Source organism: Pangasianodon hypophthalmus, chromosome 9 (genome assembly GCF_027358585.1).
Source record: "Pangasianodon hypophthalmus isolate fPanHyp1 chromosome 9, fPanHyp1.pri, whole genome shotgun sequence".
NCBI lineage: Eukaryota > Metazoa > Chordata > Actinopteri > Siluriformes > Pangasiidae > Pangasianodon > Pangasianodon hypophthalmus.
In genome coordinates this window covers 22,587,434-22,611,000 of record NC_069718.1, presented here as the reverse complement: position 1 = coordinate 22,611,000, position 23,567 = coordinate 22,587,434, and the positions used below count along the sequence as shown (strand labels likewise).

Below are 23,567 nucleotides of genomic sequence, written 5' to 3'. Positions count from 1 at the left end.
TCTCAGTTGATCAACCTGGGCAAGTAATAGTATTTTTAATTGTATATTTAATTTTTGTGCCATTTATTTGCAATCTAAGATGGCATTTATGAAGCAGTCCATTATGCCAATTTTCAACACATTATAAAAATTCAAAGTCCCTGAAAACAAATAATATTCAGATTATTGGATTGATAATAATAGTCTGTATATGGTCACATATAAACATTCATTACTGATTATAATTCATTCAGACACCAAATCACCTTAACAAGCATAATAATAATAATAATAATAATAATAATAATAATAATGGTATAAGCTACTGACTATTTTTTTTCTTGAACATATGAATGAATTTCAAAATAGCGATAATTGTCTGCATATCATGGTTAGACTAAGCTGCGATAGCTGATATCTGAGCTCACTTTTACAGGAAGAGTGCAATTGCTGAACTAAACAAACATGGAATTTGATTCTAAAATGATATTCCAGAAAAGGAAGCTGATCAACAAATATATTGATAAATTGAATGTTCTTATCATTGTCCTGAAGTTTAAATCTATGATCTCTAAGCAACGCTAAAAACATCACACTACACTTTAGGTATTCGTATTCATGCTCAGGATCTGGACAGACACACACACACATTTGTACACACACACGAAGGACCATTAAGATACCAGGCTGGCCTTTTATTTGTCATGTCTCAATAAAAGTGACTTGGACTGAGGGTTCCTCCCAGAGAGGGAGGGTGGCATTTAGGACTGTGTAAAAGCGATATAAGGGGTTCGGAGAGCTGGCAGAGGTAGCAGTACGTGTGCTTGACCTGAGGAGTGTGGACAGACCCACCCTCAAGCCCACCATGGCATGGAGTATATCTACACTCTGTGCTCTGGCCCTGGCTTTGACCTGTGGCCTCCAGGTGAACGCAGTGAGGGGTAAGAGATGATCAATGCTTTGACCAGTCTTGTAGTGTCATATTGTTCAGATGTCTGAATTTAATATTTGTAATATACAATAATTATATTTATTTATCAGAGTGTAAATTTACAACTATTTATGCTCTTTATAACAGCTCCAAATGACTTTTAACCATATTAACTTGTCACCATAGCAAAAAAAAAACATTAAAAATAAACAAACAAACAAGCAAGTAAGAGTAAATAAGTAAGAAAGTAAAAAAAAAAACCCTAAAAATATGAGAAGCAGGTTCACAGAATTGTGTAAGAATTTCTTGTTCAATTTTTTTCTAGTTTAATCTTTTGATTTTACTGTGTATTAAAAGGCAATGAAGAGAAAGGGAACTAAAATTCTCTTGAAGTTTCTTCTGAGAGGAAATAGCCAGTATTTGATAGAATCGTTCTTGTGCTACTGCACATCCTGTTTGCAGTTGTAAAAGTTCATGTCTCATTCTGTATATGACACAACTGATGTTGAATCACTGAAGTAAAAATGAACGACTCTAAAGTAAATGCCTGTCTTTGCTTAATGTCTTGTCCTGCTTGTCCCCCCCAGTGCGCCATAGCAACCATACCAGCAACATATGTAGCATGTGGGGAAATTTCCACTTTCAGACATTTGATGGGGACATCTACTCATTCCAAGGCACTTGTGAATATAACCTAGTCTCTGACTGCCGTGGGCCTGTGCAGGGTTTCTCTGTGCACGTGAAAAGAGCAGAGACCCCTGGGAACTCAAAAATCACCAGAGTTCTGGTCACTATAGGAGACATGGCCATTGAGCTCACCAAGAATGTGGTTATGGTCAACAGCGATATGTAAGATATTTCATTCTTAAACGGAAATGTAATAATTTCATTCATAATGTAGTAAACCTTTGTGCTGTTATATTATGGTTTACTTTACTAACTCCTAATGAGTTGAATAACCATTCCTTTTTGTCCCGCATCTCTTTCTTTTTCTGTGTCTCACATTAGTGTAAAACTGCCACAATATGTAGCAGGGGTGATGCTTGAAGAGAACTTTATCTACATTAAACTTTACGCCAAACTGGGCCTCAGTGTCACATGGAATAAAGATGATTCTATCATGGTAATATCACTATTAAAATTTAACATGTACACTTTGCCAGGAAAAAGATATCTATATTATCAAAGTAAAAAAATGTCTTTGTGATGTGAGAATAGTTTATGAGCTGTACTGGCTACTAGTGAAATTGTATTGGCAGGACAACAGCAGAGCCTTAGTTAGTGCAAGTCATTAGAAACATTTGCACAACACATAGAACAGTTGTTGAGTGATTTAGCATATTGCATTAACCCGTGTCTAATCAGAGGACATAGCCTTGTAAGGGCAAGTCCCTTTCTGATCATCACTTTTCAGAGAGCCAAAGTCAGTTCAGTACTAAATTTACATTTGCTGATTTCAGCAGCTTAATAATTCATACAACATACATGCATTAGTGAATATATTTAATTTATGTGAATTTAATAGATGTAAATGCCAAAATTCTAGAAACTCATATTTCCTGACATTCAACCACACTAAACTAGAATGAGAAACTAATGAAACACATAAAAGTAATGGAGGTGAGGAAAAAGATGTTGAAGGAGGAGACCCACAAAACTGTGCACTAGTTCAGCACAGAGCATTCAAAGCACAAGTATTGTGTGTGTTTTCTTAAAAAAAAATGCAGCTATAACTTAAAAAAAGCATGTAAAAAATGTAAATGTAAGGTTCTCATAAGGATTTTAAGACAACCGTGTGTGTGTGTGCAAAGAAGCCATGTGAAATGTTTAAGTTGTAAAAACAACTATATAACCAGGTACCTTTCCTCGCCTTTCTAAACCAGGTGGAACTGGACACTAAATATGCTAATCACACCTGTGGACTTTGTGGAGATTTCAATGGGGTTCCTGTTTATGACGAGTTCCTAAGTTATGGTAAGTTGCACCAAAGAAGTTTTTTTTTTATTCTGTTAAGACAAATATACTATATATTATACAATGTGAGCCAAGGAGGAAGAAGTCTTCTCTTAAACAAGTGTGTTTGAATAGATGACTGAATAGATGCTTATCATATTGTCTCACACAGGTCGTGTCACTGGCTTCATTGAGTTTGGCAACAAGCACAGGATCCACAACCCCAATGACATGTGTGAGGACCCTTACGAAGAATTTGACAGTGAAGAAAACAAACTCGACAAGTGCCAATCATTTGTAAGATGTAGAAATCTCTTCCAGCAGCATTTATTACTTTGAAATTATCTGTTGTAAAATGAAAATGTGTCATTTGTCAATTATATTAAAATGTGTTTACCTAGTTTATAATGTGTTATACTGCCCTACTATTTTATCTTAGAATTTGGTAAAATTCATGTTAGTTTATGAAAGATGATTACAACTGAGTGCTGCTAATTTACATTAATTTGTTCACAAAATACTGCCTTAATTGGGTTGTCAGCTGTTTTACACAAACCACTTGAGGAAAGGCAGTTCACAATGTTGTTTATGAAGAATCAGTGCATACTTGTGCTTTGCCATATGTGCAGCGAGAAGACTGTTCTGAGCTGCTGGAGGATGAACGCTGGTCCCTCTGTAGGAATGTTTTGAGTCCAGAGCCTTATATTCAAGCCTGCATGATGGACAGGTGCAGGAGTCGCCCAGGGGACCTAGAGGACAATACAGCTCTCTGCAGCACCCTGTCTGAGTACTCACGCCAGTGCTCCCATGCAGGGGGAAGGCCACCCAACTTCAGAACACCAACCTTTTGTGGTAAAGACTTTATTACCGTTACTATTTCTACCTTTAAATACTCTGAAATAACTAGCATGGTAATATACTACCTGTTGCAACATACTGACCTGAAAGAATGCAGTCCTGTGAATGATCATTGCTTATCTAGTTCCAATACAGTCCTAACCCACGCCACATTGACCTGATGCTGGATTTTTACTCACATAGCTGTGAATTGCCCCTTTAACATGGAGTACTCTGAGAGCGGTTCCCCATGTCAAGACACGTGCACACACACAGAAACCAGCTCACTGTGTGAGGAACACAAGATGGATGGCTGCTTCTGCCCACCTGGTCAGTCATATACATACATATACAATGACACCCAAGTATACAGACAAGTAGTCACATGACAGAAGTCTTCTACCATTTATTATAAACTAAAATGTGATTTTTGATTTGGCTGCTGTAGGTACTGTGTTTGATGATATCTCTAAGAGAGGCTGTATCCCTCAGGATCAGTGCCAGTGTAAGCACAACAAGGTGTACAACCCTGGAGAGGTTCTGCTCAAGGATGATGAAGAATGGTAACTGCAAATTTGATTGGCAAATACAAAATAATTTCAAGTCAATTCAATTCTATTCTAATGCTGGCAATATCATGTTCATATTTTAATTTATAACCACACCATACCAAGACATTATTCATCTTGTAAGTGTATTGATTTGTTAAGGTGCTGCAGACTGATAGCGCTGTGTGTCTTAGTGTGTGTCAACAGGGAAGGTGGATCTGCAAGAGTCTGTCTGTCCCAGGTGTGTGTGCTATGGAGGAGGGTTCCCACTTCACTACTTTTGATGGAAAAGAATTTACCTTCCATGGGAACTGCTATTATGTTGTTTCCAAAGTAAGTGAATAAACATTAATATATTATATTTTTGATTAACATTGGAGTTAACATTGAAGCTATGAAAGATGTCAACAGGGTTGTTGACACTTGATCAAAAAAATACCATGAGAAACCAAGATGGATTGCTGAATGAAATCCACAGTGACAAGCCTGTTATTGCTACATACAACATACAATTTCATAATGTAGGCTTTATCCAGAAACATTTTTATATCCATTCTTTGACTACAGTATATAACACCTTGACTTTGTAAACCTCACACAGATCTTTTTCAGGGAGCTTGTTTATTCAGTAAGCCACTTAATTTAACATTAACATTTAATTACGATGTTTTCTATGTTCCCCTCTCTTTTCTGTAGGACTGTGTGGACTCAAAGTTCATTATTTTGGGACAACTTATTCCTTGTGTTGCCCAACCTACAGACACTTGCCTGAAATCAGTTGCATTACTACTCAACAACGACAAGAGTAATGTGAGCATCAATTTTCAATTTTCCAATCTGTCAACCACTGATGCACTTTGAAATTATGATAATAACACAAAATGTATAAACCGTACTGTTCCAGCACAAAGTTTTGGGACATGCTAATTCCTGTTAAAATGCTAAAAAAAAAATCCTGACTATCCTGATCATGAATCTGTCTTCTCCAGGCCTTAATCATCAAAGATGATGGCATAGTAAGGCACAATGGAGATATAACCCTCCCTTACACCACTGGTAAGAATGATTTATTAAAGCATTTTTAGCCCTAGTTGGAAGTCACAGCAGTGTTCCATAAAAGAGTACATTTAATATTCAGTATAATGCTTTGTGCAAATTTAATACCTACAAAGTAAAATGGTGACATTAATTGCTATAACTTGTGTTCGCTACTGGTGTTAAAAGGTCACTTATTACTAATAATTCATTTAATACTTATCCAAACACAGTACTTTTTGACCTGTATTGTGTGCATATTTCTATACTGAATATTTAATGCTGTGTAATCAAGCTCAAAGCTTGAAATATTATATATAGCATCCTTGTAGAGCAGCTGGACTTTTTGTTGTGTTGCAAGTTATTTGATACTATACCCAAACTCCATCCCACACCTTTTTAAGACCTTTGGCTCTTTGTTTCCCAGCTGAATTCACCATATTCAGACCGTCGTCCTTCCACATCATGTTGCAGACCACTTTTGGGCTCCAGATGCAGGTGCAACTGGTTCCACTCATGCAGCTCTACATCACCCTGGATCAGAGCTTCCAGACCAAGACCTGTGGTGAGTGCTCATCATCATTTATTTATCGGATCAGTAATCAAGAAATTGGCAAACGAGTAGATATAAGACAACATGACAGAATGATTGTCTAATTGAGTTATTTTGCTCTACTCTATGTATATACATAACTAAGACCAATTCCAGGTTAAAGTTGAACACTCTGATATCACTGTGAGTGAAAAGAACCTTGTCTTGAAATATTTGTGCACTCATACATGCTTCCCTTCTCTCAATGCTGTGTTTTGGTGCAGGTCTGTGTGGAAACTTCAACATGGTGCTGTCTGATGAACTGACGACCCCACAAGGTGTAGTTGAAGGGACAGCCACATGCTTTGGGAATTCCTGGAAGGCTCAGTCCAACTGTCCTGACTATACAGAGAGGCTTGATGACCCCTGCAGCTACAGCATAGACAGTGGTGAGAAGAACTTTACTCAAACTTCAACATTCTGCTTTTCTCTCAAAGGACTTAAAAAAAATTGTTACTGTAGTCACAGACAAAATGACCCTTTAAGAACCCGAGTATGGTATTCTTAATGAAGATTTAATGATCTGTAGAGAGCTATGCAGAGCACTGGTGCTCTAAACTGAAGGAGAAGGAAGGTGTTTTTACGAAATGCCATTCTACTGTTAACCCAGAAAGCTACTACAAGGTAATCTAAGCATTTTGGAGCACTTTATATTAATCAGGTTCCCCCAAAATATTTCAATGCAAAAACTTTTTTTTGACCATATACAGAGGTGTAAATACTCAAGCTGCACGTGTGAGAAGAGCGAGGACTGTCTGTGTGCTGTCTTCTCCTCCTATGTTCGGGCATGCGCAGCAAAGGGTGTGTTCTTGCAAAGCTGGAGACACACAGTGTGTGGTAGGAATAAAACTCTTTTATCAGTGTGTGCCTGCATGACAGAATATCTGGTAATGCTTTAAAACACTATTCAATAAGGGATGAAACAGGAACAGAAAAGTAGTACTATATTAACACCTAAGGCACTATTATTAACTGCTAATGAATACTGGGTAATACATGTCCTATATATCTCCTACAGAAAAGAATTATGGGAGATAAGAACCTATTTAACTAGACACTACTGTTTTAGATAGATGCTTATAAGTAAGCTAAAGTGCAAATCATCTCATTGATATGGTGCTGAATGTGACATGTTGTGTGTGTGTCTGTGTGTGTGTGTGTGTGTGGATAGACAGGTAGATAGATAGATAGATAGATAGATAGATAGATAGATAGACAGATAGATTGATACTGCATATACACAGTATATATAAATGTATTAGTAGTTAATAGTAGCTATGTATGAGTTATAGATCAGTATTGTATAGTGTTAGCAAATATTTTGACTATTTCACATATTTACCTTATTTTCCTTGTGTGTCTTACAAATACAGAGAAATATACTAAAAGCTGCCCAGCTTCCCAGACTTTCACCTACAAGGTTAAGCAATGCCAGCACACATGTGACTCCCTTAGCTTGGAACGTCAGGGCTGCAGCACTGACTACGTGCCCGTGGATGGATGTGTCTGTCCAGAAGGGCTCTATGAGAGTGAGAATGGTGTTTGTGTGCCCATAGACAAATGCCCCTGTTATTACAATGGAGAGCACATTAAACCTGGCAAGTCAATCAACATCAAAAATGAGCACTGGTAAGTGGTTAACAGTCAGTCAGAAACATGAAGTGTGTTAAATACAGTGCAATTAAAGCAAATACTTAACACTGTAATGTATCTGTTCTCTTAGTATTTGTACAAATGGAAAGCTTCACTGCCAATCCTGGAGGCCTCGTCTTAAAGGTCTGTAAATTTACCTTTGCGCAACAATACGTTGACAGAATTGAAATAAACACATTCCTACAGAGTTTTTTTCTGTCAGTTAGTTTTAAATAGGGCTAGTAAAATGCTTTACGAGTATATAAATTTTGCACACTTCTTAAACCTCTCTGTATCCCACAGAATGTCCTGCTCCAAAGGTCTTCTTTAACTGCAGTACAGCAGGGCCGGATGAGCATGGGTTAGCGTGTGCACAAACATGTGCACAAAAGAACGTTGACTGCGTGAGTATCTTGCATATATTGTGTTTCTTCTAATCTACAGGAGAGTCCAAATGTCAGAATGTGCTACCAAAAGCTGGCCATTATTAAGTAAAATGTATAAATCTAGTTTTCACTTGATATACATCATTCTGTAATGCATTATAGGTAGCTATACTGTAGCATATTTGAATTCTCGAATCTGATTGGTCAGAAAGTGTGCATTATTTTTGTAAAACGGCACAGCTCAGACAGTAAATCCGCTGTTGTAACATGAATGATTTATTACGTTATTTCTAATCCGTTATTGTTTCTATAGTAACAGCTCAAACACAGGGACTTGTATGGTGGATGGTTCACATAATCTAAGACTAATAATAGACGTATTTTTAAAAAATAATCTTGTATAACAAAGTAAAATATACAATCATTGATGTGCTGATGTTTTTGTTGAGATGTTTATTTAACATTTATGGAAGGAGTCTCAGGTGTCAGTACTTTGTAACAGTCACGACACTTTGCAAAGTTTCAGAGCTTGGAAAAGTCTTCAGGGCAGAGGAGTTTACGCTTTCTGGTTCGGTAAATTGACAAGCAGCATTTTTTGAGAGACAGGGAGAGAGAGAGGCTGGTGAGGGAATGACTATTTATCACAGCTATACTGTAAGTGATAACAGGAGCTAACTTGTCTCTTGGATGTTCCACAACTTTAAATCGAACTAGAATTTAAAATGCGTGATTAATAAATTAACTCTCTTTGGCCTCTGGTAAAAAGAGTTAATTTCTGTGTATCAATACACCCAGTAGCATATTAAAAACGTACTTCAAGCATGATAATAATAATGTCTACAAATTACATCCTTAAATCTACTTAAGCGCAGATAGGTTGTTTAAAAAAAGCACTTAAAAGCATAATTAAATGCATGATATGTTTAAACATAGATATATTTAAAATAACTTAAGTAACATTTAACATTGTTCTGAAATAATACATTTAGTACATGTATAAAGTGTCATGTACTTGTCTCTTTAATTATGTTTTTTAAGACTACATTTAAAAACACTTTTCTTTTACAAGGGAGGACATTCAAATATATATTTCAATTTCATATGAGGATTTTTCAAACAGCTAAAATATTACATTGCTTTAAAGTGTACTTAATAATAAATAACACACTCAATTTGACATGACAAATATACTTTTGTTTAAGTATACATTAGTTTCTTACAGAATACTGAAGTATAATTTAAAAGGTATTAATTTATACAATAGGTATTTATTACAGGAAATTACAGAAAAATAAATTTTAGGTGTATTTCTAGAACATGAAATAAAAAATTCTTTACATACTTGAAATATACTATTTATGCACTTAAGTATGCTTGGTTTGCACACTATTTGCTTTTTTTTCAAAAATGTTATGATGCCTTTTTATGTTTTATAGATAGTGTAATTGATAGTATTGATAGTGATTTTTATTTTATTCAAATGGTAGCAATTGTATTCATACAACACAAACAGTTAAATGTTGTCAGCAGACTAAAACCTGCAGAATCATTTACATATGTTCTTTTTCTTACGAGTGCGCTTTTATCTTTTAATTTTGTTTCTCATTTCTCATTTTAGTATCTTGCAGACTGTGAGTCAGGATGTCAGTGTCCTGCAGGCCTGCTTGATGATGGTCGTGGTTACTGTGTTAAGGAGCATGACTGCCCTTGCCAACATGACAATCACTTTTATGCTCCAGGTTCTCAAATATCAGACCAGTGTAACAAATGGTATGTTCGTAATGCTTTATTTTTCAGGTGTTAAAATATTTGGTATATGTGACCAGGGGGAGGGAGGGGCCAGGCTGTGAGGATGCACACCTGGCACTGAGTTATCTAATCAGTAGGAGAGAGGGATAAAGGAGCGACTGGAGATGCCGAGGGGGAGTGAGAGATGCACGCATATTTTATGTTTGCCTTATGTTTGTTCTTTAGGTTATGTTTGAGTTCTGTTTATTATTAAATGTTACGTTTGAGTTCACTCGGTTCTGCCTCCTCCTTGACTGCCTTTGGCGTTTGTTACAGTATATTATTTCACTATTAAAATTAGTTCAATTGACTTACAGCAAATGTCTGTACTGTGTGAATGTGCAACCAAGAATGAGTCTGCTTTATAGTGCATTTTTGTTGTTTTTTAATTGTATTAAATATTTGAGTAATAGTTAGTGGTATCAAAACATTTTTAAAAAATGATGATTAATAAATAGAAGTCTAAATTGTCCTTTCATTATTTCCCAGCATCTGTAAACATGGCAAGTGGGATTGCACCAAGAAAAAATGCCCTGGCACTTGCACCATCTATGGCAGTGGACATTACAACACTTTCGATAAGCAAAGATTTGGTTTTAGTGGAGATTGTAGTTATATAGTTGTCCAGGTATCTAATATTGCACTTTGCTTGCCAAATTTCTTTTACTATGTACTAACCTACTGACTAAATTACTAAAGTAATTTGTCAACAGTCTGATACATTGAGTAGAAATGCTGACCATAGGGGCATATCCCTATGTCATATGGAAACCATATGGACTCTTTTGTTTTCTAATAATACTTGTTTCCACTGCTTTAAAGGACAATTGTGGAAATAAGACAGGGACATTTCATGTGATCACAGAGAACGTACCATGTGGGACAACAGGGACCACTTGTTCCAAAGCTGTTCGGATTGTACTGGGAGTAAGAACATCTTATTAATCAATTATAATTTATTCAGTACTGTGCAAAAGTCTAAAGCACCCATTTTTTTAGTACAAATTTTTCTATAAATGTGTATTTTATGATTTCTGCATTATCGAATCTATATATATATTGATGTACACTGTTCAGTCTTGTCATTTTTTTATTACTTCTTCAATTACATGCCTTTACTTTGATGTCTTAATTTTCAAACACATGCTGTACTTACACTATGTTTTGTTGTCAATCTCAACAGAGAACAGAGCTGGAGTTGAGGGATGGCAAAATAACAAAAACTGAGGTTAAACCTGGTCTATCTATTAAGGTCAATGTGAGAAATGTGGGTCTTTACCTGGTCATAGATTCTGCCATTGGCCTAACAGTTCTGTGGGACCGTAAAACGACAGTCCGCATCATTCTTCAACCTGAGCATATGGTGAGACAAAAGTACTGAACCAGACTGAATTGTTTGCTTTTAATTCACATATCACAATAGCAAAGAATAGTTTTGACCCACATTATTCTGATCACAACTTATAAGGCTGGATATACCTAATTGTTTTCCAGGGAGAGGTTTGTGGATTGTGCGGAAACTACAATGGAAATGGCAAAGACGACTTCACCACTCAAAGCTTGCTGCATGTTTCTGATGTTTTGGAATTTGCAAACAGCTGGAAAGTAAACAACCCTTGCCCAGATGCTAAGCCAGACTTTGATCCATGTTCTGGAACACCTAACCGCCACACTTGGGCAAAACTGCAGTGCAGCATCATTAAATCTGACACTTTCAAAGACTGCCACAATAAGGTACAGTCAAGCAAAGCTTATCTTTGTAATGCCATTATTTAAATCACATTATTTTAAATAGGACAAGTTCTGGAGACTCATAGATATTATGTAGACATTTGGTTGAATATATGTATGTGCAGGTGGAGTGGACCCCATATTTTGACAACTGTGTAAAAGACTCATGTGCATGTGACACTGGTGGGGACTGCGAATGTTTCTGCACTGCTGTGGCAGCTTATGCACAAGCCTGTCATGAAGCAGGAGTCTGTGTCGCTTGGAGAACCCCAGAGATCTGTCGTAAGCCTCCTCTCCTCTATAATATCCAATACATATGAATCCAGCAATGCATGTCATATTTATAAATGACTGCTATTCGTGACTTAATACCGTATACTAAAAGGTCACAGTAATGTTTTCAATACATACTGTACATATAGGCCCATTTAACTTTTGTGATACATTTTAAGTAGTTTACATACTATTGTATTTACTTTAATTTACATATTGTTCATACATATACCTCTGCACATTATTTTAAAAACACTAAAGTAAAGAATAAAGATAAAGAAACAATATTTTGCATTTTTGGAAACAAAATCCTAAACATAATCCTGAAACATCCCAATTATGTCTTAATGGAATAAACAGTTATATTTTATAAATGTGTCAATAGGAATCAAGAGAAGTATACCATAAATCCGTGGCAATGTACCACATACTTAAGTTGTACACAGATTAAGCTTTACAAAATCCTTATTGGGATATTAAATTGACTTGTATGTGTGTAACTTTCCACCGAAAAGCTGTATTCTGTGACTACTACAATAACCAGTATGAATGCACATGGCACTACAGTCCCTGTCACACACCATGCTACAAAACCTGCCTCAACCCTAGCGGCAACTGCACCAACCCTTTACCTAATGTGGAAGGTAAGTGTGCATCCAATCCTGATTGTTTAGCTGTACTCTCTCTGTCTGTATGATTTGCTTTTTACAGTGATGCTTGGTACCAATTCCAATGTAAATCCTGAACTAGCAAAATAGTTTGTGTTAAAGCAAGGAAAAAGCAGTATACACTATGTTGAATGTCATTCTTTTATACAGGATGTTATCCCAAATGTCCAGACGACAAGCCTATTTTTGATGAAAAGAAACAAATTTGCGTTGAGGAATGTGATGTATGCATCATCAATGGAACAGAGTACATACCTGGGGAGCCAATACCAACTGAAAAACTATGCTCTTCATGGTATGACCGGTCACTACTTCTATAACATTTAACTCTGTAAAAGAATGCATCCAAGACTGACTTTATATAAACTGTATATCCTTGTATATTTTTTCCAGTTACTGTGGTGAAAATGGAGAGGAAAAATGTTCTCCCAAACCTGGTAAGCACATATCATAAAATATATAATATATATAGGCCCTATCTTTGTTAGACAGTGACAGTCATGTTACCACTACATATTACAAGGACATGAGAATGTATTTGAAAGGTTCTTGCAGTTTTTGTTCATATAGGTTCAGATTCATGTGCACTGTACGCAAAATGTTTTGCTAAATACAAAACATTAAATGTATGAATTAGATTGTTCACAGCCATTATATTACTCATTTTAAACAACTATGCTAAAGATAATACCTCACTTTGAAAATCTCATAAGTGGCATTGCATAAGTGGCAGGTAGGGGAATGATATTCATTGCTTCCATATATTTACCTGATCTTACTCTTCTCACTTGATTGGATTTCATTAGATACATGTATACATATATAAGTATACATGTACTACATTCTAGAAGTACAGTACAGTGAAATCATTATTTTTCCCCAAATATCCAAGCTTGTTAGACAGCTAGGGCCAGAGTGTAGGGTCAGCCATGATATGGTACCCCTAATGGCCTTGCTCAAGGGCCAGGGGTTGAATTTATGTCCTTCTGATCAGTAGCCCATAGCCTTAAGCACTGAGCCTTGCCTGATTTATGCTACTTTAAGTCACTTATGGCTAGCATACTGAGTCAACCATGCATCTCTGCATCTCAGACCTCTCAGAACTGACAGCTAACTGCTAACTTTAGATACTGTCATTAGGCTACTACTATTTTATTACTGAATGTAATTTCAAATTTGTTGTGGCAAATTTCTCACTCTTGTGCAATGTGAGTTGTGTAGGGTAACTAAATGCATGAACCAAGGTCGTGAAAAATTTGTTGAAATGCTGCATGCAACAGTCTCTGTGCACCCAAGAAGATAGGACACATATAGTTATTCAATGCCTTAACTGAATGAAGATAAAATTAGTTTATTAAGTTCACTCTTATATCATCAATGATAATACTTAATAAATGCTCTTTGTCTCTTAAAGGGTGCTGCATTTACAATGGAACACAATATAATGCCTCTGATGTCATATACAATGTAACGGACAACATGGGAACATGTTACTATGCTATATGCATAATAAATAGCACTGTCATTAATGGCACCTATCCCTGCTCAACAACCACTGCACCACCAACAACAACAACAGAAACATCAACTACACCCGAAAGCACCTCCCAGAGCACAACAGAACCCTCTAGTACTACACACACTACATCACCTACAACCAGTGAAAGCAGTACTACACTCACGATAACTACACCATGCAGATGTGAATGGACTGACTGGATCAATGTGTATGACCCAACAGAAAAAGGGGGAGATGATTTAGAAACATATGAAAATATCAAGAATAGTGGAAAGGTGATATGTGATCATCCAGAAGACATCCAGTGCAGAAGTGTACAGCAACCTGATATATCTCTGGAAGAATTTGTACAATATACAGGTCAGGTTGTGCAGTGCAATGTTTCATTTGGTTTAACGTGTGAAAAGAATAAACAGTCACAACGCCCATACAAATGTTTTGATTACGAAATTAGAGTACTTTGTTGTGATTGTTTTGAAACAACAACTAGTCGAGTGGTCACAGCAACATCCCAACCTACAGTAACAACAACTACAACTCCTGTATCAAGTACAACAGCTGAAAGTAGTACAACACCTACAACTGAGCCACCATCTACAACTGGAATAACTACTAAAGCAACAACTACTCCAGTGTTCACAACAACTTCAACTCCTGTATCAAGTACAACAGCTGAAAGTAGTACAACACCTACAACTGTGCCAACATCTACAACTGGAATAACTACCAAAGCAACAACTTCTCCAGTGGTCACAACAACATCCCAACCTACAGTAACAACATCTACGCCTCCTGTATCAAGTACAACAGCTGAAAGTAGTACAATACCTATAACTGAGCCAACATCTACAACTGGAACAACTATCAAACCAACAACTACTCCAGTGGTCACAACAACATCCCAACCTACAGTAACAACAACTACAACTCCCGTATCAAGTACAACAGCTGAAAGTAGTACAACACCTATAACTGAGCCAACATCTACAACTGGAACAACTATCAAACCAACACCCACTCCAGTGGTGACAACAACTACAACTCCTGTATCAAGTACAACAGCTGAAAGTAGTACAACACCTACAACTGTGCCAACATCTACAACTGGAATAACTACCAAAGCAACAACTACTCCAGTGGTCACAACAACATCCCAACCTACAGTAACAACATCTACGCCTCCTGTATCAAGTACAACAGCTGAAAGTAGTATAATACCTATAACTGAGCCAACATCTACAACTGGAACAACTATCAAACCAACAACTACTCCAGTGGTCACAACAACATCCCAACCTACAGTAACAACAACTACAACTCCCGTATCAAGTACAACAGCTGAAAGTAGTACAACACCTATAACTGAGCCAACATCTACAACTGGAACAACTATCAAACCAACACCCACTCCAGTGGTGACAACAACTATAACTCCTGTATCAAGTACAACAGCGGAAAGTAGTACAACATCTACAACTGAGCCAACATCTACAACTGGAACAACTACCGAACCAACACCCACTCCAGTGGTCACAACAACATCCCAACCTACAGTAACAACATCTACGCCTCCTGTATCAAGTACAACAGCTGAAAGTAGTACAACACCTATAACTGAGCCAACATCTACAGCTGGAACAACTACCAAAGCAACAACTACTCCAGTGGTCACAACAACATCCCAACCTACAGTAACAACAACTACAATTCCTGTATCAAGTACAACAGCTGAAAGTAGTACAACACCTATAACTGAGCCAACATCTACAACTGGAACAACTATCAAACCAACACCCACTCCAGTGGTGACAACAACTACAACTCCTGTATCAAGTACAACAGCGGAAAGTAGTACAACATCTACAACTGAGCCACTATCTACAACTGGAATAACTACTAAACCAACAACTACTCCAGTGGTGACAACAACATCAACTCCTGTATCAAGTACAACAGCTGAAAGTAGTACAACACCTATAACTGAGCCAACATCTACAGCTGGAACAACTACCAAAGCAACAACTACTCCAGTGGTCACAACAACATCCCAACCTACAGTAACAACAACTACAATTCCTGTATCAAGTACAACAGCTGAAAGTAGTACAACACCTATAACTGAGCCACCATCTACAGCTGGAACAACTACCAAACCAACACCCACTCCAGTGGTGACAACAACTACAACTCCTGTATCAAGTACAACAGCTGAAAGTAGTACAACACCTACAACTGTGCCAACATCTACAACTGGAATAACTACCAAAGCAACAACTACTCCAGTGGTCACAACAACATCACAACCTACAGTAACAACATCTAAGCCTCCTGTATCAAGTACAACAGCTGAAAGTAGTACAACACCTAAAACTGAGCCACCATCTACAGCTGGAACAACTACCAAACCAACACCCACTCCAGTGGTGACAACAACTACAACTCCTGTATCAAGTACAACAGCTGAAAGTAGTACAACACCTACCAAACCAACAACTACTCCAGTGGTGACAACAACATCCCAAACTACAGTAACAACAGCTACAACTCCTGTATCAAGTACAACAGCTGAAAGTAGTACAACACCTATAACTGAGCCAACATCTACAACTGGAACAACTACCAAACCAACACCCACTCCAGTGGTGACAACAACTACAACTCCTGTATCAAGTACAACAGCTGAAAGTAGTACAACACCTACAACTGTGCCAACATCTACAACTGGAATAACTACCAAAGCAACAACTACTCCAGTGGTCACAACAACATCCCAACCTACAGTAACAACATCTACGCCTCCTGTATCAAGTACAACAGCTGAAAGTAGTACAACACCTAAAACTGAGCCACCATCTACAGCTGGAACAACTACCAAACCAACACCCACTCCAGTGGTGACAACAACTACAACTCCTGTATCAAGTACAACAGCGGAAAGTAGTACAACACCTACCAAACCAACAACTACTCCAGTGGTGACAACAACATCCCAAACTACAGTAACAACAGCTACAACTCCTGTATCAAGTACAACAGCTGAAAGTAGTACAACACCTATAACTGAGCCAACATCTACAACTGGAACAACTACCAAACCAACACCCACTCCAGTGGTGACAACAACTACAACTCCTGTATCAAGTACAACAGCTGAAAGTAGTACAACATCAACAACTGAGCCAACATCTACAACTGGAACAACTACCAAACCAACACCCACTCCAGTGGTGACAACAACTACAACTCCTGTATCAAGTACAACAGCTGAAAGTAGTACAACACCTACAACTGAGCCACCATCTACAACTGGAATAACTACTAAAGCAACAACTACTCCAGTGGTGACAACAACTTCAACTCCTGTATCAAGTACAACGGCTGAAAGTAGTACAACACCTAAAACTGAGCCACCATCTACAGCTGGAACAACTACCAAACCAACACCCACTCCAGTGGTGGCAACAACTACAACTGCTGTATCAAGTACAACAGCTGAAAGTAGTACAACATCTACAACTGAGCCAACATCTACAACTGGAACAACTACCAAACCAACACCCACTCCAGTGGTGACAACAACTACAACTCCTGTATCAAGTACAACAGCTGAAAGTAGTACAACATCTACAACTGAGCCAACATCTACAACTGGAACAACTACCAAACCAACACCCACTCCAGTGGTGACAACAACTACAACTCCTGTATCAAGTACAACAGCTGAAAGTAGTACAACATCTACAACTGAGCCAACATCTACAACTGGAACAACTATCAAACCAACACCCACTCCAGTGGTGACAACAACTACAACTCCTGTATCAAGTACAACAGCTGAAAGTAGTACAACACCTACAACTGTGCCAACATCTACAACTGGAATAACTACCAAAGCAACAACTACTCCAGTGGTCACAACAACATCCCAACCTACAGTAACAACATCTAAGCCTCCTGTATCAAGTACAACAGCTGAAAGTAGTACAACATCTACAACACCTAAAACTGAGCCACCATCTACAGCTGGAACAACTACCAAACCAACAACCACTCCAGTGGTCACAACAACATCCCAACCTACAGTAACAACAACTACAACTCCTGTATCAAGTACAACAGCTGAAAGTAGTACAACATCTATAATTGAGCCAACATCTACAACTGGAACAACTACCAAACCAACACCCACTCCAGTGGTGACAACAACTACAACTGCTGTATCAAGTACAACAGCTGAAAGTAGTACAACATCTACAATTGAGCCAACATCTACAACTGGAACAACTACCAAACCAACACCCACTCCAGTGGTGACACCAACTACAACTCCTGTATCAAGTACAACAGCTGAAAGTAGTACAACATCTACAACTGAGCCAACATCTACAACTGGAACAACTACCAAACCAACACCCACTCCAGTGGTGACAACAACTACAACTCCTGTATCAAGTACAACAGCTGAAAGTAGTACAACATCTACAACTGAGCCAACATCTACAACTGGAACAACTACCAAACCAACACCCACTCCAGTGGTGACAACAACTACAAATCCTGTATCAAGTACAACAGCTGAAAGTAGTACAACATCTACAACTGAGCCAACATCTACAACTGGAACAACTACCAAACCAACACCCACTCCAGTGGTGACAACAACTACAACTGCTGTATCAAGTACAACAGCTGAAAGTAGTACAACACCTACAACTGAGCCAACATCTACAACTGGAACAACTACCAAACCAACACCCACTCCAGTGGTGACAACAACTACAACTGCTGTATCAAGTACAACAGCTGAAAGTAGTACAACACCTACAACTGAGCCACCATCTACAACTGGAATAACTACTAAAGCAACAACTACTCCAGTGGTGACAACAACTACAACTCCTGTATCAAGTACAACGGCTGAAAGTAGTACAACACCTAAAACTGAGGCACCATCTACAGCTGGAACAACTATCAAACCAACAACCACTCCAGTGGTGATAACAACTACAACTCCTGTATCAAGTACAACAGCTGAAAGTAGTACAACACCTACAACTGTGCCAACATCTACAACTGGAATAACTACCAAAGCAACAACTACTCCAGTGGTCACAACAACATCCCAACCTACAGTAACAACATCTAAGCCTCCTGTATCAAGTACAACAGCTGAAAGTAGTACAACATCTACAACACCTAAAACTGAGCCACCATCTACAGCTGGAACAACTACCAAACCAACAACCACTCCAGTGGTCACAACAACATCCCAACCTACAGTAACAACAACTACAACTCCTGTATCAAGTACAACAGCTGAAAGTAGTACAACATCTACAACTGAGCCAACATCTACAACTGGAACAACTACCAAACCAACACCCACTCCAGTGGTGACACCAACTACAACTCCTGTATCAAGTACAACAGCTGAAAGTAGTACAACATCTACAACTGAGCCAACATCTACAACTGGAGCAACTACCAAACCAACACCCACTCCAGTGGTGACAACAACTACAACTCCTGTATCAAGTACAACAGCTGAAAGTAGTACAACATCTACAACTGAGCCAACATCTACAACTGGAACAACTACCAAACCAACACCCACTCCAGTGGTGACAACAACTACAACTCCTGTATCAAGTACAACAGCTGAAAGTAGTACAACACCTACAACTGAGCCACCATCTACAACTGGAATAACTACTAAAGCAACAACTACTCCAGTGGTGACAACAACTTCAACTCCTGTATCAAGTACAACGGCTGAAAGTAGTACAACACCTAAAACTGAGCCACCATCTACAGCTGGAACAACTACCAAACCAACACCCACTCCAGTGGTGATAACAACTACAACTCCTGTATCAAGTACAACAGCCGAAAGTAGTACAACACCTACAACTGTGCCAACATCTACAACTGGAATAACTACCAAAGCAACAACTACTCCAGTGGTCACAACAACATCCCAACCTACAGTAACAACATCGAAGCCTCCTGTATCAAGTACAACAGCTGAAAGTAGTACAACATCTACAACACCTAAAACTGAGCCACCATCTACAGCTGGAACAACTACCAAACCAACAACCACTCCAGTGGTCACAACAACATCCCAACCTACAGTAACAACAACTACAACTCCTGTATCAAGTACAACAGCTGAAAGTAGTACAACATCTACAATTGAGCCAACATCTACAACTGGAACAACTACCAAACCAACACCCACTCCAGTGGTGACACCAACTACAACTCCTGTATCAAGTACAACAGCTGAAAGTAGTACAACATCTACAACTGAGCCAACATCTACAACTGGAACAACTACCAAACCAACACCCACTCCAGTGGTGACAACAACTATAACTCCTGTATCAAGTACAACAGCTGAAAGTAGTACAACATCTACAACTGAGCCAACATCTACAACTGGAACAACTACCAAACCAACACCCACTCCAGTGGTGACAACAACTACAACTGCTGTATCAAGTACAACAGCTGAAAGTAGTACAACATCTACAATTGAGCCAACATCTACAACTGGAACAACTACCAAACCAACACCCACTCCAGTGGTGACACCAACTACAACTCCTGTATCAAGTACAACAGCTGAAAGTAGTACAACATCTACAACTGAGCCAACATCTACAACTGGAACAACTACCAAACCAACACCCACTCCAGTGGTGACAACAACTACAACTCCTGTATCAAGTACAACAGCTGAAAGTAGTACAACATCTACAACTGAGCCAACATCTACAACTGGAACAACTACCAAACCAACACCCACTCCAGTGGTGACAACAACTACAACTCCTGTATCAAGTACAACAGCTGAAAGTAGTACAACATCTATAACTGAGCCAACATCTACAACTGGAACAACTACCAAACCAACACCCACTCCAGTGGTGACAACAACTACAACTCCTGTATCAAGTACAACAGCTGAAAGTAGTACAACACCTACAACTGAGCCAACATCTACAACTAGAATAACTACCAAAGCAACAACTACTCCAGTTGTGACATCTGAATCAACATCTACTGGGCTAACAAAAACAACAGGTATAACAGTCATAACAGGGACAACCACCACACACACTCCTACAGCATCTGTGTCTCAAACTGTTCTTTCAACAACTGTGTCAAGTACAACAGCTGAAAGTAGTACAACACCTACAACTGTGCCACCATCTACAACTGGAATAACTACCAAAGCAACAACTACTCCAGTAGTTACAACAACATCCCAAACTACAGTAACAACAACTACAACTCCTGTATCAAGTACAACAGCGGAAAGTAGTACAACACCTACAACTGAGACATCATCTACAACTAGAATAACTACCAAAGCAACAACTACTCCAGTAGTGACATCTGAATCAGCATCTACTGAGCTAACAAAAACATCAGATATCACAGTTATAACAGGGCCAACCATCACACACAGTCCTCCAGCATCTGCATCTCAAGGTGTTGCAACAACTGTTCAAAAATCTACTCCTCCTGTATCAAGTACAACAGCTGAAAGTAGTACAACACCTAAAACTGAGCCACCATCTACAACTGGAATAACTACCAAACCAACAACTACTCCAGTGATCACAACAACATCCCAACCTACAGTAACAACAACTACAACTCCTGTATCAAGTACAACAGCTGAAAGTAGTACAACACGTACAACTGAGCCACCATCTACAACTGAAATAACTACCAAACCAACACCTACTCCAGTGGTCACAACAACTACAACTCCTGTATCAAGTACAACGGCTGAAAGTAGTACAACACCTACAACTGAGGCACCATCTACAACTGGAATAACTACCAAACCAACACCCACTCCAGTGGTGACAACAACTACAACTCCTGTATCAAGTACAACGGCTGAAAGTAGTACAACACCTACAACTGAGGCACCATCTACAGCTGGAATAACTACCAAACCAACACCCACTCCAGTGGTGACAACAACTACAACTCCTGTATCAAGTACAACAGCTGAAAGTAGTACAACACCTACAACTGAGCCACCATCTACAACTGAAATAACTACCAAACCAACACCTACTCCAGTGGTCACAACAACTACAACTCCTGTATCAAGTACAACGGCTGAAAGTAGTACAACACCTACAATTGAGCCACCATCTACAACTGGAATAACTACCAAACCAACACCCACTCCAGTGGTGACAACAACTACAACTCCTGTATCAAGTACAACAGCTGAAAGTAGTACAACACCTACAACTGAGCCACCATCTACAACTGAAATAACTACCAAACCAACACCTACTCCAGTGGTCACAACAACTACAACTCCTGTATCAAGTACAACAGCTGAAAGTAGTACAACACCTACAACTGAGCCACCATCTACAACTGAAATAACTACCAAACCAACACCCACTCCAGTGGTGACAACAACTACAACTCCTGTATCAAGTACAACGGCTGAAAGTAGTACAACACCTACAACTGAGCCACCATCTACAACTGGAATAACTACCAAACCAACACCCACTCCAGTGGTGACAACAACTACAACTGCTGTATCAAGTACAACAGCTGAAAGTAGTACAACACCTACAACTGAGCCACCATCTACAACTGAAATAACTACCAAACCAACACCTACTCCAGTGGTCACAACAACTACAACTCCTGTATCAAGTACAACGGCTGAAAGTAGTACAACACCTACAATTGAGCCACCATCTACAACTGGAATAACTACCAAACCAACACCCACTCCAGTGGTGACAACAACTACAACTCCTGTATCAAGTACAACAGCTGAAAGTAGTACAACACCTACAACTGAGCCACCATCTACAACTGAAATAACTACCAAACCAACACCTACTCCAGTGGTCACAACAACTACAACTCCTGTATCAAGTACAACAGCTGAAAGTAGTACAACACCTACAACTGAGCCACCATCTACAACTGAAATAACTACCAAACCAACACCCACTCCAGTGGTGACAACAACTACAACTCCTGTATCAAGTACAACGGCTGAAAGTAGTACAACACCTACAACTGAGCCACCATCTACAACTGGAATAACTACCAAACCAACACCCACTCCAGTGGTGACAACAACTACAACTGCTGTATCAAGTACAACAGCTGAAAGTAGTACAACACCTACAACTGAGCCACCATCTACAACTGAAATAACTACCAAACCAACACCTACTCCAGTGGTCACAACAACTACAACTCCTGTATCAAGTACAACGGCTGAAAGTAGTACAACACCTACAACTGAGCCACCATCTACAACTGAAATAACTACCAAACCAACACCCACTCCAGTGGTGACAACAACTACAACTCCTGTATCAAGTACAACGGCTGAAAGTAGTACAACACCTACAACTGAGCCACCATCTACAACTGGAATAACTACCAAACCAACAACTACTCCAGTAGTTTCAACTATGTCCTCATCTACTGAAAGTAAAACCACAGTTGTCATTACCTCAACCACAGAGTGTTTCTGCATAATAAACGGAACGCGTTATACACCAGGTTAGATATTTTTACTATTTATTTATACAGTTTAGGAGCTTATCAAGTAACAGAATGTAGCTTACATTGTAAAGCAATATTTGTATTAAATTTATCCATTTTCTTTTCTTATTTAAATG

The 23,567-nt window shown here is 38.6% G+C and overlaps 1 protein-coding gene across 1 annotated transcript in view; it reads left to right on the top strand.

The window, feature by feature from the left end:
* The first annotated feature begins 761 nt into the window (after positions 1-761).
* Positions 762-23,567, top strand: part of LOC113529881 (mucin-2) — a 31,483-nt gene continuing 8,677 nt past the window's right edge. The window contains exons 1-28 of the mRNA XM_026919450.3: positions 762-920; positions 1,498-1,759; positions 1,919-2,033; positions 2,794-2,884; positions 3,036-3,160; positions 3,493-3,715; positions 3,905-4,030; positions 4,149-4,263; positions 4,443-4,581; positions 4,945-5,058; positions 5,238-5,304; positions 5,711-5,848; positions 6,100-6,264; positions 6,405-6,499; positions 6,586-6,712; positions 7,249-7,504; positions 7,599-7,651; positions 7,811-7,911; positions 9,512-9,663; positions 10,171-10,309; positions 10,504-10,608; positions 10,865-11,044; positions 11,176-11,415; positions 11,538-11,694; positions 12,201-12,329; positions 12,504-12,648; positions 12,747-12,790; positions 13,768-23,448. Of these exons, the coding sequence (XP_026775251.3) occupies positions 845-920; positions 1,498-1,759; positions 1,919-2,033; positions 2,794-2,884; positions 3,036-3,160; positions 3,493-3,715; positions 3,905-4,030; positions 4,149-4,263; positions 4,443-4,581; positions 4,945-5,058; positions 5,238-5,304; positions 5,711-5,848; positions 6,100-6,264; positions 6,405-6,499; positions 6,586-6,712; positions 7,249-7,504; positions 7,599-7,651; positions 7,811-7,911; positions 9,512-9,663; positions 10,171-10,309; positions 10,504-10,608; positions 10,865-11,044; positions 11,176-11,415; positions 11,538-11,694; positions 12,201-12,329; positions 12,504-12,648; positions 12,747-12,790; positions 13,768-23,448 (13,360 nt within the window). The 5' untranslated portion in view covers positions 762-844. The remainder of the gene's footprint in view (positions 921-1,497; positions 1,760-1,918; positions 2,034-2,793; positions 2,885-3,035; positions 3,161-3,492; positions 3,716-3,904; positions 4,031-4,148; positions 4,264-4,442; positions 4,582-4,944; positions 5,059-5,237; positions 5,305-5,710; positions 5,849-6,099; positions 6,265-6,404; positions 6,500-6,585; positions 6,713-7,248; positions 7,505-7,598; positions 7,652-7,810; positions 7,912-9,511; positions 9,664-10,170; positions 10,310-10,503; positions 10,609-10,864; positions 11,045-11,175; positions 11,416-11,537; positions 11,695-12,200; positions 12,330-12,503; positions 12,649-12,746; positions 12,791-13,767; positions 23,449-23,567) is intronic.